The sequence below is a fragment of the Meleagris gallopavo genome, chromosome 2 (genome assembly GCF_905368555.1).
Source record: "Meleagris gallopavo chromosome 2, MGAL_WU_HG_1.1, whole genome shotgun sequence".
Lineage (NCBI taxonomy): Eukaryota > Metazoa > Chordata > Aves > Galliformes > Phasianidae > Meleagris > Meleagris gallopavo.
The window spans coordinates 74,628,504-74,644,594 of record NC_139405.1 but is presented as its reverse complement, the minus strand read 5'-3'; the positions used below and the strand labels follow the sequence as shown (position 1 = coordinate 74,644,594).

General features: G+C 37.2%; 1 protein-coding gene across 2 annotated transcripts in view; it reads right to left on the bottom strand.

Moving 5' to 3' along the window:
- Positions 1-16,091, bottom strand: part of MDN1 (midasin AAA ATPase 1) — a 93,740-nt gene that overhangs the window by 46,330 nt on the left and 31,319 nt on the right. For both annotated transcript variants that reach the window (XM_010707625.4, XM_085217646.1), the window contains exons 30-49: positions 15,735-15,873; positions 15,510-15,640; positions 15,211-15,355; positions 14,036-14,165; positions 13,280-13,507; positions 12,387-12,581; positions 10,697-10,905; positions 10,122-10,244; positions 8,941-9,138; positions 8,742-8,849; positions 7,400-7,588; positions 6,992-7,081; positions 6,624-6,884; positions 6,206-6,476; positions 5,315-5,474; positions 4,969-5,085; positions 3,623-3,831; positions 2,828-2,973; positions 1,540-1,742; positions 344-564 (exon numbers count right to left, since the gene is read on the bottom strand). In XM_010707625.4, coding sequence (XP_010705927.3) covers positions 344-564; positions 1,540-1,742; positions 2,828-2,973; positions 3,623-3,831; positions 4,969-5,085; positions 5,315-5,474; positions 6,206-6,476; positions 6,624-6,884; positions 6,992-7,081; positions 7,400-7,588; positions 8,742-8,849; positions 8,941-9,138; positions 10,122-10,244; positions 10,697-10,905; positions 12,387-12,581; positions 13,280-13,507; positions 14,036-14,165; positions 15,211-15,355; positions 15,510-15,640; positions 15,735-15,873 — 3,473 coding nt within the window. The remainder of the gene's footprint in view (positions 1-343; positions 565-1,539; positions 1,743-2,827; positions 2,974-3,622; positions 3,832-4,968; positions 5,086-5,314; positions 5,475-6,205; positions 6,477-6,623; positions 6,885-6,991; positions 7,082-7,399; positions 7,589-8,741; positions 8,850-8,940; positions 9,139-10,121; positions 10,245-10,696; positions 10,906-12,386; positions 12,582-13,279; positions 13,508-14,035; positions 14,166-15,210; positions 15,356-15,509; positions 15,641-15,734; positions 15,874-16,091) is intronic.

Genomic DNA, 16,091 nt, shown 5'->3' with positions numbered 1-16,091 from the left:
AATACGTGAAGAGAATGTCACATTTTCTTATATCAGCCAAGAGGTATCCAAAGGTAACTGTAGTTCAGAAGCAACACAAGTTACATGCATACTCCAGTAACAAAGGCAATACTTGCAGCCCCCAAACTCCTCCTGTCTCCAACATGTACAACCTGTTTCTCTCTCTCCACGGAGCTTCAATATCCTTAACCTAGGAGTGGACAGCTGAAAACCAGTTCATGGTTCAAATGATCTGATTCCAGACCATTTGAAAGCTCTGGATGTTCTCACGGAAGATTTAAGATTTGTGAAAATACAATAAATCAGCTTGGAGACAAAAAAAGAAAGTTGAATGATTACATACCAAGCACTTGTGGTAGATTTTTGGCTAAGAAATTAAGCCATTTAACTCTCAATGTCCAATCTTGATTGGTTGCCTTTTCAATGAATAACTTCACTGAAGCCTGGAGGACTTCCATTTCATCCACCCAGTCTGCATATATCTCAACAGCACTGAATCTGAGATTTTCAGGATGGGTGGACTGCATGATTTTCTGAAGATCTTCCAGAGTCAGTGGTAATGTCCTGAAACACAAAAAAAGTGAAGATCAGCCATCAACGGCTCAAACTGCCAGTGCCACTTTGCAAGCCAAGCTAATCACCACGTCTTTAGGGAAGAAGGTAGCAATGAAATAATCTCTTTTCTTTATTTACTTCCAAAGCCATTTTCCAACTTTCCAAATCAGTTAGAGGTATCTACCACTTACAGACTTCTTTATTACCAAAAATTTATGTTAAATGTCCGGAGTGAATACATACAACATTATGTAATTTGATCTATGCACAGAATGACATGTGAAAGTAAGATACAAAAGACAGAAAGAGGAATTTCACTGATAAAAATACCCAGCATGTTGTTACACTAAACTTTAGAAGCTTGTTCTGTCACAGTACCTGCCCACTGAATCACTAAGCAAAGCAAATAGGCAGGCAGGCAGCTTTTGCACCACTGTTGTGAGAAGAATTGCTACAAGGTACAAGAAATCATTAAATGATCTCAATTTTCTATTGCATGGCTGCTGTAAGTGACACCTCTAGCATACAGCTTTGTTCAAGGAGTAACATTGTTCTTTCACATGAAGTTACTGGATGTACAACACCTGAAGAAGAATTGTTTCTGGATGAAAGTGAGAAACACAAAGGACCATTAATATATTTACAACTAATTAAAAACTTCTTTCATCTCACAAGAGAGCTGAGCAGTTCCAGTGTTTACATTCACATTTTCTGCTAAATGCCTACCTCCTAATTTAACTCAGAATGAGTAAAACGTTGTTGTTGAAAATTGAAAGATGGAACAGTGCAAACATTTTGGACTGAAGAATAAAAAAACAAATTAAGCTTCCGAACAGGAATTTCAGTGGTAGCATGACCAGTACTGTACCCATACAATTTGCTCGAGACAAAAGATTGGTGACAATCACATCACTAACATTACTCACATACCCTGTATTTTCACTTATTTTTTTTGTGGAAAAAAAATAAAAGGCTCTTGCCTACCTGCAGTTTTTAAGGTTTAATCTATTCAAACAGTATATTAGGACCTGTCCATCACTCCGTACTGTTGAAAGAAGCGAGTCTTCAGCTGTAAACAGACCCGTAGGTAGGGAGTCAGGCCACAATCCCATTGCAAGCAGAGAGTCACCCCAGATTTCATGAGAAGCCAGAGAAGAAACGTGCTTCATAACTAATTCTAGCACAAGCTAAAAAACAACAGCAATAAGAACAATCCAGAAAAACAAAAACAGTTTAGAATTATATTCAAATATCCATTCGAGTACAATATCAGCAGGAGTTCTAATTAATATGCATTTATTACCAAATGTTATAAACCAAATGATCTATAAACACTGTAATATACACGATGATGAAATATCATAACATTTTAACATTGCAAAAAGAGTGAGTTGCAGTTTACAAAATGACCAACAAACCAAACTGTCTTTATCCTCTGGAGAATATCTCAAATAAGAACATACAACTCTCATCTGACTTCTGTTAGAATCAGAGCTGTAGAATGGCTTGAGCTGGAAAGAACCTTAACCACTGTGTAGTCCTAACCCTCCAGTCATATGAAGAGACATCTTCTACTACATCAGGTTGCCCAGAGCCCCATTCAACTTAGCCTTGGGGAACACAGTTTCTGTAGGCAACCTATTAATGGCAGCGAGGATACTGGAATAATTTCTTTACTGAAGTTTACTCTACACCTACCATCTTTTAGTTTAAAAACCATTTTCCTTTGTCCATTAACTACAGTTCCTAATAAAATGCCGCTCCCATCTTTCCTATAGACCCCCTTTAGGTAGTGGAAGGCCACTGTACGGTCTCTTCTCAAGCATGTCAAGGTCCCTTTGAAAGGCCCTGCTTTTTTCCAACATGTTGACCATGTCACTCAGCTTAGTATTATCAAACATGTAATGAATGGATAAGCAACAGCTGAAACTCACTGCGCTTTACCCTTCAACTACAAAAAACTACTTCCGGAGTTGCAACGATCTGTTACATGTAGAACTGTATTACTGCTTACACTTGAGCTAAAAAAAAAAAATCTTAAGTTTCTGCAAAATATAGAAGATATTCCAATGACACTTAATCAAGCTTATTAATCACTTAACAGACAACGACAGCATGTTTAAAAATGGCCTGGCTTTTTTTCAAAAGCACTATCTTCATCAACCCCTTGCTCAGGCACTTAAACAAAACATATTTCTCAGAGCTAGTCTTTGAGATCCGCTGTTTCCTATCTAGACAATGCAAGAAGAACCTTCAAATACAAGATTTTTACCTTTTGGTTGCTCTGCAACTGCTGTGAGCGGCCATAAACTTCCCAACAGGCTCTGTAAAAAGACTTCACTAATCCAAGGCCTCTTTGCATCTGCTGCACAATTAACACAGCAGCCTGAAGCAAAGGTGACAAAGATGATACAGAACCTGAAAGATACACAGCATTTAGAATAAGAAGAACATTTAGTAATTGTCAACCCTTTAACTCTGGGGACAATCTCCATTTTTGTAGGTTCTGAATATGATCTAATTGTACAAATCCTATTAGGCCCTCAGATTTGAATGGACTCTTCCCAAGGCTAAGAAAAATTTGACTAGACTAAATTACCATGTGACCAACTCAAAATAAAACATCAAGTAGCAGAGGCGGTGAATGCAACTTAACTGCCATTGCTTAAAAGAGCAATGTGAACGGGCCTTGTGCAAACCCTCCATTTTCGCTGATTTTCACTTAAAATATATTGCCTTCCTTCCAGTAACAGACATATCATGCCAGTGTCTGATGTCTCCTAACAAAGTACACTCAGTCCCATTTTCATTTATTTATTAAATGATTTGGGCAGACTTGCATTCCTGAGAATGAAAAAAACAACAGCAAAAAACCTAAACTAAACCAATTACCACCCCACCAAAAAAAAAAAAAAAAAAAAAAAAAAAAAAAGCCTGAAAATACTTTTATGCCTTTGTTTATATCTGGACATTACACAATACAATAATCAAGTTTTAATGTTAAAGAGTTAGTACAAATACATGTAAGGAGTTGGTGTTAGTAAAATACTGAACGGACGCTTCTTACCTGGTATTGATGTCTTGGTTTCTGAATGCACGGCCAGAAGTGCATCACAGACGCTATCGCCCACTAAGCCCAAACCGTGCAGCAGTAACTTTAAATCCAGATTGTCCAATACATTTCCATCGTTTTCCCCAGAAATGTAAATTTCAATCCCACGATTCCGCATGGCTCGGGATATTTCCCCATGAACAGGATCCATGGAAAGGAAAAGCCTGTTGAATATTCATAAGATGCAACTTCGGGCTATAAAAATATCACTCTGAAGCCACCAAATCTCGTATTCCATAAAGTAAATTCATCCTCATAAAAATGAAAATGCTTATATCTAGAAAGCCAGACACATACACTGAATTTAAGTAAAAGACGTGTATGTATATAATTATACTTTGAAATTAGTCAGAGATATTGCACGATTTTTTTCTTAACTCTCAGCTATGTTTATCATTTGCCTACTTAAAAAAAGTTAAGGAGGCCTCTAAGCTATAGAAAAGACTTAAAATTCTTAGCAACAGCTTCAGATAAATTGGTACTATTTAATAACCAAAATAGCCAACATCCACATACTTTAAGCAAACAACTCCTAAAAACAAGGAGGGGAAAAAAAAAATCTGAGATATAATGCAGCAAAAAGAACTTCTGTGAAAAGTCAAAGCTCTTGTTTCCAGTTCAGAGGAACCAGAGCCTAGCAGTTCCTACATTCCTTCTACAAATTTAAGGAAAGTAGGAATCATACAGAGTATTCTGTATATTCTCTTCGCATCTCTCACAGAGACTACTTCAGAATAGAATAAAGATAGACAATTTGTTTTGTTTTTGGTTGGTTGGTTAGGGTTTTTTGTTGTTGTTGTTTTTTGTAAAGTTCTGTTACAGCAGGAAGCATGAACTCAGAAATTCTGGAAAAAGATGGAAAAAAGATCAGCACGTCCTCATACCAGCTTTTATTACCAACATAACTGAATACATCACTATCTTTAATATATGCACCCTGAACACCATTACAGTGAGATTAGGGAAGTGCTGAAATACTAAATTAGGAGGAAAAAAAAAAAAAGACATCAAAACATGAGTATACCACTATGAGTTTTCCAATGTAATAGTCTGAATAGTCTGTAGAGGAACAGGATCATGAAGCTAAACCTTCTAAGCTGTATATCCTCTGTTTTTTTCCTTGCCAGACAGACAGTGACACTGCAGTACACTGAAACATGAGTAGCATTCAAAAAAAAATAAAAAAAAAATACCAGAACACTGGATCACAGCTGATAATTGTTTTTCTAAACCTATTTTATGCACAGGAAAAAAAAAAAAAAAAAAAAAGAGTAAAAAAATAAAGCAGAAAAAGAAAGTACCTGAAGTTTGGATGAGGAGCTATTGTAGGAATTGTGCCATCTATCACACCTCTCTCACTCATGGTAAGAATGCCTCCCGGCTCAAGTAAAGCATTCAAGCGGTCCAGCACAGAGGGGCTACATTCAAAAGAATGTTTATGTGGTTATAAGGTAACTTGAAAACCATCAACTACTAAGCGGTTTAAGAAAGAAGATGAAGATTCTTCCAGGGAATGAAAGTTATTGCTTCCATATACAGCTATGAAATGCAAAATTATTCAGTTGTAAACACATTCACTGAGATGGTAAGAACAATTGGAAGGTCAAGAAATTTACGCAAGGAAACATGTTCACTAAAATCTCTTACTTGCAAAAGTTAACGTTGTCCATCAGCAACCAGTCACCACACTGCAGGGCCTGAACCAACATCCCGTCCACCCACTCAAAAGTGCCAAGGCTGTTAGAGTCAGCAGCTTGGACCTGCTGCAGCTTTAAACGACGGAACTCTTCTACCAGAAGAGCAAACTCTGAAATGAAGCATATATAGCATCAAGACCTGTATTACTGATGTAATTTCCTGTTCAAGAAAAATAGTTATTTTGCTAATAAACATCCATGTTCGTCCAAAAGGTAGGAAGCATAACAGCAAAGTCTGACTCTGCAAGTAAATCTCCCATGGGGAAAATCCATGAGGACACAAGGCTTTTGCAAGTACAGATAAATATAAACTAGCCAGATACCTTACTCCAAATCTTCTCCTCAGTTATATAAAGTTGAAGATATTAATTCCATATTTTAGGCAATGCTTAAAAATCAACAGCCTTACCAAAAAAATAAAAATAAAATAAAAAAAATCAGTCTACACATTATACTGCTGAAATTTGTAAAGCTCATCTACTTAATGCTTCAGAGATCAAATACAAGAAAAAAATCCAAATTCCCAACTTGGGAACGTAAGATATGAATTGTACTGCATCATATGTTTAGTTTTAGTAGTAGAATTTCAGTTTGGAGTAATAATCACTACCAGGTAAAACTATACACAAAAAAATAAGCACCCACAACCCATTAACCATCACTAATCCAACTATTTCAGAAGCTGGGCTGTTATACAAGTAGTATAAACAACAGCATGAACAAGACTTACAGGAAAAAAAAAAAAAAAAATCCTACATAACCTTCTCAAACTTTCACTCCAGATCCACATCTTTCTCATTTTCTTCAGAGAAACAGACTTACTTCAAATCACCACACATACCTGCCTTTGAATAAGAACTTATTTTGTTGTTCAGTCGCTGCGTAAGTACAAGTATTCCCTCCAGTTTGCTCACTAATTCAGCTGTAACACTTCTTCCTCCTTCACCCAGAGATTTGGGCTTGTAATTCAGGATGAAATTGCTCCAAGCACGCAGCACAAGTTCAGCATCATCTGCACAAATTTCTGTCAGGAGCAGACTGTCCCTTACTAATGTGCTCACAACATTCTCCACTTTTTCCAACAGGCGCAGCCATGGTCTATTAATATCAACCTGCAAATATGCCATTATAGAGTTAATTCACCCAGAAGACCACGGCCTCTAAGACTCCACTTGGTGCTTAAACACTAAGATCACAGTGGACTGGCCAGAGTTAGGTAGGAAGCAGAAACACTGCCTTATTACCAAAACAGTATTTACCTGTTCAAATCCACCCAAGAGTTCAGTTGTATCCATTGCACTGTTCATTGCCATGATTTTCAGTCGGTGGCCAGTCAGATGGGCCAGCAGCTCAACAAGACTGGTTTTGCCAACAGCTGCAGGGCCCACCAGGATTACCATCCAGCTCATGTGCACACATTTCATTATGGACTCAAGGGACTGCAGCGAATGATGCAGAAGTGATAGATTTCTGCCAGGACGAGGAATATAGTTGCCACGAGAAAGAACTGAATAACCAATCTAGAAGGATGAGAGACAAACGGGTGAGTACTCGAAGGAAAATGTGAGCTTAAGCGTATAAACTGCTTTCTTCTCTCACCACTCCCAAAACCTTGTCAAAAGCTTACCTGAATGTTATATGGAGTGATGTGAAAATCTCTTGTTCCTGTATACACGTAAGCCTCCAGGCCAAAAATGTCTCTAAATGTAGATACAACCTGAAACAGTTGAAAGAGTAGATGAGGCTAATCAGGCTTAATTTATCCACTGTTCTAAAGACTTGAATCTTAATTAGCCTTCCTTCTCCACTTCACAGCACTGTGATAGGAAGTAATACAGATTAGTCACAGATTAGTCACAATCTTTTAATTCCAAGCACAGGAACAATTAAAGTAAATGTGAGCTGCCAGAAGCAACTCCCTGACTAACCCCCCTTTCCTGCAACTTAAGAAGAAACATTATTTATAAGTACTACAACAAAAGAGAAACACGTTTGGTAACTGATTTCAGTCTCACAGTTTGAACACACAGCTCACCATTTCTTTGTCCTCCCTGGTTCTCATTCTTTCTCCATATACCAAAAATACATGCTGGCCTGGATCATAGCATCCTGGTGACTGATCAACAAGCATAAGCTGACACCAGCGAAAAAGATCACGTAAGTTGAACTCCCATGGTCCTCCTTTCTGTCCCCACTTTTTTTCAGCCATTACCTCTTTATCAATCTGGAAAAAGTAGCAATACAAATAATATTTTATTCCAACCCATGCACTGGTTTTCAAATATTAAAAAAAAAATAATTTCAACTGAAATACTGCTTTTGGCACCCTGTACATAACTGACAACAGGAGAGAACAAGCTGTATTCACTTTTATGAAGATGTCATGAACTAAGGCTTGATTTAATTAGTCTCTCATCTACTAGTTCTTCATCAAGCTACTCACAGCTAAACATTTCTCCCCCTCTTGTATTTTCTAAATGAACATCCAGTAAAATGTTGCCAATAAGTATTTTTATCTAGGATCACAGAATGTTCTTTTCTCTTAATGTTACTATGCTTTTTTGTTTCATGAGATGAAAATTGAATGCAATTTCAGAAGCATGATGATGAAAAAATTCTTGCTGTGAATTTTAAATACTACACTTCAAACAAAATGGCAGCATCTAAGCCAAAAAAAATTAGCTAGTAAGCTGATGTCTTGTAATTAATGCTCACTGAACATCTTTTAAACTAGCGCAGTTTTAGATCTGAGCTCCTCTGTATCTCATGTCATAGACAAATCCTATCAGGAAAGATTTCCCTTTATCGGATTTTCAGAAGAATGCAGCACATCCTTCAAAGTGCTACTTCTTGAAGGTCAAGTGCTACTTTCACTTGATCTTACCATTCAAACAGCAGCACATAATAAAAACCAGATTAGAAATTCAAATTGGAAATAAGTATATGTTGTAGTTCTTACAGCTCATTTTCTTTGCACTTTGAGAGTAACCCACGTGTGCAGAAAACCTTCCTTCTCAGCTTATTTCATCAAGATATCAAATCATAATTACTTTCAAAATCTCAACATATTTTAAAAACATATTTAATATTATATATATTACTAGTAATATATATATATATATATATTATTTTCTTTGAAAAATAAATGCTTCCTCAGTCCCCATATAAGTTATCATGTGTCTGACTGTAGTGCCAAAAGAATTCACATGGTATTTACTGGTGTTGTTTACTTTCCTCCGCATATGTTTCCATTTTTCTTTCATCCACACTCATCTCCACCCTTCAGAGGTGCTGGGAAACATAACATTCAACTTTTTTTTTTTTTTTTTAAACGTTACAGCATTATGCCTACTTCCACAAACAAAATATCTACCTACCTTGTTATTGAAAGCAACCATTTTAGAAATAATACTTTTGTCGATGGCAGGAAACAGTGTGTTCCCAATAAACTCCATATCTGCTGCTGATAGTGGATCAACATACACCTATATAATAAAGAACATGCAGTGTGTTGATATTGTTATACAACTACAAGAAAGGACCATGACATAGTTTACATCAAATAAATATGCTTACCTGTGTAAATCTATTAAGAAAGGACTTGGGCAGACCCTTTCTTCCACCTCCTTGTCTGTATGGATTCTGGCATCCAAAAATCTTAGTCTTTGTATGTTGTACGTGAAAATTCATTCCCAATTCAGGAACATAAATCTCTGCTCTGTGGTCGAAACATGCATTTAGCCCCTCTAATACAGACTGAGAAGCCAGATTCAACTGAGGAAAGAAATAACGATACAATATTAATGCTACACAAAACACATTTATATGATCTACTTAACTGCATGCAATACACAGAAGATAAACTCAATTTCCTTGCTGTTCCAGTGTTACCATATGTTATTACCTCCAGCTAGACTGTTATTACACTGCAGCAACTACAAGTAAAACTTTTTCTTATTTACATTTGTTATTATTACTGTGATTTGATATTCATGATGACAACAAAACAAATCTCCATCATAAGATCTGTATTTTCAAGGAATATGAACATAAATTCAGAAGAAACCCAAAGTCTTTCTCTCATTCTGATGGTCTGGGATACTTAAATTTTATGGTTATTTAAGGTGGCATTCTTTGCAACAGGAAAAGAAGGTATGCAAACAAAAAATTAAGATTTTGCACTTGGCAATAATTAGAACACATACTTTCAAAAAGATGTGAGCTCTGTGTATGTCTACGTTAGAAAGTGCTTGCTATTTGGTATACAAAGAAACCTATGGCAGCTCCACACTTTCTACTGATAAAATGAATCCTTTCTTGATCTCCATCAGTAGCCACTACAGTCTATTAATCCCAAAAAAGGCCTTTTATTTCAGTGAAATAGAAATGTAAGAGAGCACATGTCCCAGAATTTGTGTTGACACTTTTCTCCCTCAAAATAAATTTAAAAGCCTTGGTTTTCTGCAGTGAGTTAGGTTAAGACACAATCCTCATCTTGCCCACTATAGGTCAGAGCTGATCTCTTATACTTCCTCTATCCAATGGATAGAAAGACTCCTAGAGGGAGTTTAATCTTCTATGTGGAGAGATCGTCCTCAACTGTGCACAAGACAAAAAATGATTGCAGTTGAGCAAAAGATCTGCCAGTCACTAAACCTCGTAGGTTTCTGAAGATCCTACATGCCAAAATATATGCCACATGCCAAAAATCATCACTTCTGTTCTTCCCAAATACTTCATTTGTACTCAAAACTTACCTCATCTAACACAATCCAGTGTCCAGCCTTTAATGCAGCTAATAGTGGTCCATCACGCCAAGCAAATTCTCCTCCCCTACCACCCTCAACAGGCAAGTCCGTCCCAAACAAGTCTGTCACATCCTTTGAAAATAAAGAATAGCAAAAAAAAAAATTACAGAAGTTCAGTCACCTCCTCTTTAAACACTGATTAAATGTAAGAAAAAATTAATAACAAATTAGTAACTGCAAGATGCCTGAAAGCTATTGTATTTAACAAAAATAAAATAAACTGGAACAAAAGAACAAAACAGGAAAAATAAAAAGCCCTAAAGGTGCTTTCAAGTAACTTTGCAGAAGTCAAGCAAAACACAGCAAAGTTGCATGCTTTCACTTGAAAAGAACACAATCTAGAATTAGCATTCACTCAATTAATTTCACTGCTCTTTCTTGCTTCCCCTTCCCACTAATCTTCTGAAGAAGGAAATACTGACATTTCAGACTCAGTGCCACATCTGAAAAGAACTGTTCTTTAAGTTAAACAAAACCTCCCCCTACTATAAAAAATAAGTTACAAAGATGGTATTTTATTCTACCGTTTGCTCAGACAGGTTGATTCGAACAAGACAGTTTCCTGAGGCCTTTGCCAGGGCAGCAACTAGACTGGTCTTGCCAACACCTGGTGACCCTTCCAACAAAATAGGTTTGCTAAGCTGTAGGGCTCTCAACAGCCTTTGAGCATTCATTGCTGTAGTCCCAGCATTTAGAGCATAATCCGTGACACTGTTCCTCTGAAGAACAGGGCCTAAAACAAAGGAAAAGAAAACTATTAGACCAGAATGTTTACATTGGAGCTGTTGACAGCATGCTTCTGAATGAGATCATTCTGCCTATTAACTGCTGATCTCATTACAGCAAGTAGCAGAGATAAAGCTTGTCTCCCTTTCTCAGAGATCAGGCACTTATGCATTCTATTAGACCCAAAGCTGTGACTCAGCCCCTATACTCTCATTTATGTGGTACGTTCCAAAAAGCAAATGAAGATGGCATATTTTGCCATTAAACTTCATCAATTTCTCTGTGGATCTAAAATCAAAAACAGCTTTGGAAAATTTGGCACTGAAGGATACAATTCCAACATGTTATAGAACAACATGCTAATCTGCTCAATATACAGACTGTCCTGTGAAAGAAAAGTACTTAAATTAAAGCGTGATAAGCACATATTTTCTTTATTATTATTAGGACATATGATTAGGAGAGAGTACCAAGCCTCTGAGCTGCCAAATTCCAACCAGTATAACTCAGTGGAACATCACTCCCCAAATTCTGCAAAAATAGCATTGCTTAGGTCATACATGGTATTAATCATCATTTTATCTTACAGATCTTTACAGTTTTTTAGTATGAAAGAGGTCCTTCCTCCTGCAATCCTTAGTAATCCAGAAGGAAACTAAAGAATGTAGAAATGCCACTATCTTGTACAATTTCATACATGACTAACACAATCCATAATATCAAAATGCTCAAAGATGAATGACAAATACAGAATTAGGAATATATTCCACATAGTTCAGTACTACTAGGAATCAGCCAGATGAACTAGAAAGCTCACAGTTGAACTTCTGCCACTTTCTGGTCTCCTCATCAGGCATTTAGGGGTGCAAAGCAGTATTTGGATAGAATCATTTGTATTAACACATGAGGAACTGAAGTGCAGAAACAAAGCAACTATGCAAAAATCATAGCAAGTCTTTGAGACAATATAGCATGGCAGGACATTATTCTCTGTTCTTTCTAAGGATTGTACCTAGGACCCCTGTCTACCAGGCTTTACACAAGGGCCAAGATGACTTGTAGCTTTAGGCTGAACTTAGTGGAAGTTCTGCATATCATGTAAAGTGACAGAAAACCACAGAAACAAATGTTTCCAAATTGCCACTACCACAACTGGAGCTAGGAAAGTTGCTTTTCTAAACTGCATAATAATCTACTAATTGTTCTGCAACTCTTTAGATATTCTACTGAGAATCACAGAATTGTTCGAGTTGGAAAGGACTCTTAAAGGTCATCTAGCTCAACTCCCCTGAAATGAACAAGGAACACCTACAACTAGATCAGGTTGCCCACAGTCTGGTGCAGCCTGAGGTTGGATGTCTACAAGGACAGGCCATCCACCACCTCGCTGGGCAACCTGTTCCAGTGCCTCACCAAATCTAGTGAGTAACAGAACTAATGGGAGCAAAAACACAGAACAAATGTCCACCCACTCCCACAGTCTCTTGCCTCTTGGAATAAAAAATGGTTGGATTCCCATAAAGTTGTCCATCCACACGAATTCCTTCTTCGTTCTGTCATAAATCTTCAGCTCATTCTTCTGATAATCAGTCAGTTCAAGGAGTTGACTCATTTTCTCACATAGGAACGTTAGGCATTTTTCACGAGCTAGTAAAGCCGTATCAGCTGAGCAGGATGTTGTACCTGTAATCAGGAAAGTGTGCTTCACATCCATACCTAGGCACATTCATCTAGTGACAAGGAGACAGTGTTCTTTCACAGATGCCAGTTTTGTGCAGTAGTCTGTTCAGGTCTAAGTGCTTATACATACCAGCGTTTCCACAACTATTTAACACAGATAAACTGCTCTGTGACCAACAGAACTTAAGGACATATTTCCCAAAGCCTTTCTGCTACCATCATTGTCATCCTAGCCACAGTTTCCCAAGCCTTCTTTACCTGCACTTCTCCTGGCTTTTCAATTTCTCCCTGCCTCCCCATCTCTCTCAGCCAGTGGCCAAAGAGACAGACATGCATTCTGAACTATACACATGATACTGGCTAGTCTCTGGTTTAGGAGGAAGACAGTAATACAAAGTCATATAATTAAATATCATATCACAATACATCAGCTTAGAAGACTTGATAAAAAACACAGGCTTTCTTCATTTCTGTGCTTGCCTTTGCAGTGTTATTATTACTGCCTGCAACTTACTTCAGCTTGTTGTATTATTCTGATATGTTAAAAAAACACAAATAATAAAATATTGTCAAATGGAAACGAAAACTTCTCCCATGAGAGTTCCCTGCTGCCTCAATGCATTTTGTCAGCATTCTGCTCAAACATATCAACACAAATATCTTTCTATTTTTCCATTGCAAAGTGAGCACTGAAGACAAACCTGATCCGATTCCATCAATGTACACCAAACACGCAGCATGGATGAAAGACATCACTGGAGAAATACAAAGATGACTATGTTCCTTGGCAGAATTGGATTCCTCTGCCATGACATTCATAAAATTAACCCATGATAAGATGTCTCGCACACTGAGAATGCACTGGCGACCGAACTCTTGATTAGTCAGCCATTCAACAAAGTCCATCATGAGCTCTGCTATGTCTGCTCCTGAAAAAAAGTCAAAAATTAGTTATCAAAAAGACATTACTGCTCAAATATACTATATTGTTCTATAAGAAGCATAATTTTAATGTACATGCAGCCATAACACATGGACACAGATGGGTATTCTATGCCCTAATAAGCACGACAAGTGAAGAATAAATCCAGGCCTGTGCTGCGTTACACATCCTTTTAAATTCAAGTAGCAAGACAAAATCAAATTATCAATGTTAACATCAAAGTGCTGACAGAAAACAGAATGCCAGTTCTTTCAATAACTTATACTAGAACTAAGATCGGGCACTGAGGAGCTGGGGATAACTCAATTATCTGCTCTGATCTTGCCTCTGGCTAATCAAAGAACACACACCATGAATGAAGAACAGAGTCTAAAGTATTTCTGAACTGTACCCAAAGACAAACATACTTTCAATAAAAAGGTACACATTGGTGTAAATTTTGAGGAAAGTTTGACAGTGATAGCTCATTTTCTTAATAATACTTGTATAATTGGACACACAGAAAAATACCCACCTTGACGGTTTATTCCACCCAGAGACAATCCTGGGTGAAGATTATGTTTTACAATCTGTATCAAGTCATCACGGCCATTGCTTTGTGGACACCATATCTCTGTAAATCTGTTGCGCAACGCGGGAGAAAGCTGCAAACAAGCAGGACTACATAGGAATTCATTTTACATAGCACATTACATGAGGCTGCATGGTAGCCTTGCAGCCACAGTACTTGAGAACAACAGAGCGAGCAGTCTACACCCTCAATTCTAATTTTACAGGACTACTTTTTAACAGTTTTGAGAGCACTGAATTATAACATTTCTAGTAGTGGCATTAATGCAGGAAACAGTTGGCAAGAGAAAATTCAAAAGAATATAGAAAGAAATGAAGCTGGTTTGCAAGCACCAAAACTCCATTTCATTCCAGGACATCATGTATCAAGCAGTGGCAATGTAATTTGCATACAGAAACAAACTACCACATGGAAATTGCCTCAATTACAACACTCCTTCCCTTAATTCTTTTCTTAACCCTGGCTGAATTAACAAAACAAAATTCATTAGTGCAAATGCAATGCAGAAATCAATTCCCATTAAAAATTTGGCTTACAGCAATTTTTTCCGTACTGTAGAAACCACCTTAGTGGAATGCCATTAAGAGAGCTCCTTTCTTAGCCTCAATATCACTTAAAAACATTTTTTTTAACCTGGCTTTTAAACAACTTCAGAAACAGATTTTTTTCCACTTAATGAGAAACCTATTTGGAGATGTAACATATTCAGTAAGAATGAAAAGGTAACTTCCAGTTGTCACTTTCTGAAAAGTCTTAAGGAGAATAATCTGAGATTCACACTACTGTAGCTTCATGCTAGGTCTGAATTTGCTTGCTTCATGAACAACATTTCACATAGTTGAAATATTCTGATAACCAAGCCTACCTACATTATTTAGAGCTTTTAAGTTTTCTTTGACATTCTGCTCAGCATTGACACAGTACTGTCAAAATGAGAGTACACAGAAGTGATGGAGAACAGGTGTATCCTAATCATCCTTTAGAGCAGTGTGGCAGGCTCCAACCAGAAAGCACTGAATGCCAGAATTAGCTGACGCATTTTTGCATTGCACTTCTAATCATGAAACAGTTAATACAACCAGAAGTATGTTATACTTCCAGTTGACTTTGATATTTACCTCTTTCTTCCCAAAGTCACCTCCTGGGTTCATAGTTGCAAGGATACGAAATTTCTTTCCTGCAATCAACAGTTCTACTTCATTATCCTCATCATCTTGACCACCTTTTTCAGCAAGAACCAATGTCTTCTCAGCTTCAAGTACACTATAGGGTTAAGGAAAAAAAAAAAAAAAAAAAAAATCAGTTAATTTAAAATTAGGCCAAGAAACAGAGGTTCCTAAAAAGTTAGATTTACCCTGCTCATGTTTGTATGACGCCTATCTGAAGATGCTTAATATTAAACATTTTTAAGACATACCTGTTAAGTCTCTCTAGAACAGAATCATCAGCTAGAGAAATCTCATCAAGGAGAAAAAACCCCTCCTCTTTCATTGCTAAAACAAGAGGTCCATCACACCACTCAAAGAGTCGAGAACCATCATATTCCTCCTAACAAATGGAAAAGGAAATGAAAAGTCATGAATAACTGTTATTTTTTGTTTCCATTATCGTAACTACCAGCTCCTACCAATATCACGCAAACCTGGTCACTTGATCTCTGTCTGATTGGTCGCAGTCCTCCCAGGAAGTCTGAAGTTTCCATATGCAAGTGGCAGTTCACTGAATATAGCTTTTGATTTGTTAATGCTGCAAAGATTTGGCAAATGGTAGTTTTACCACACCTGCAAAAAGCCATATAGTTGAAAAAGTGAGAATAAAAACCAGCTCACTTTGGACAGGAGTCACTTTCATTGACTATCTATGATACAAAGGCTCAGAATGCAAATTTCGTGCTTCTCCTTCCCTTGAACTAAAACATATGCACAGTGTGAAGCCATTTTTGTCACAACTGCTGCTGACCTGCATTAGATGCGTTTAGTTAAAATCTAAATTATTATCT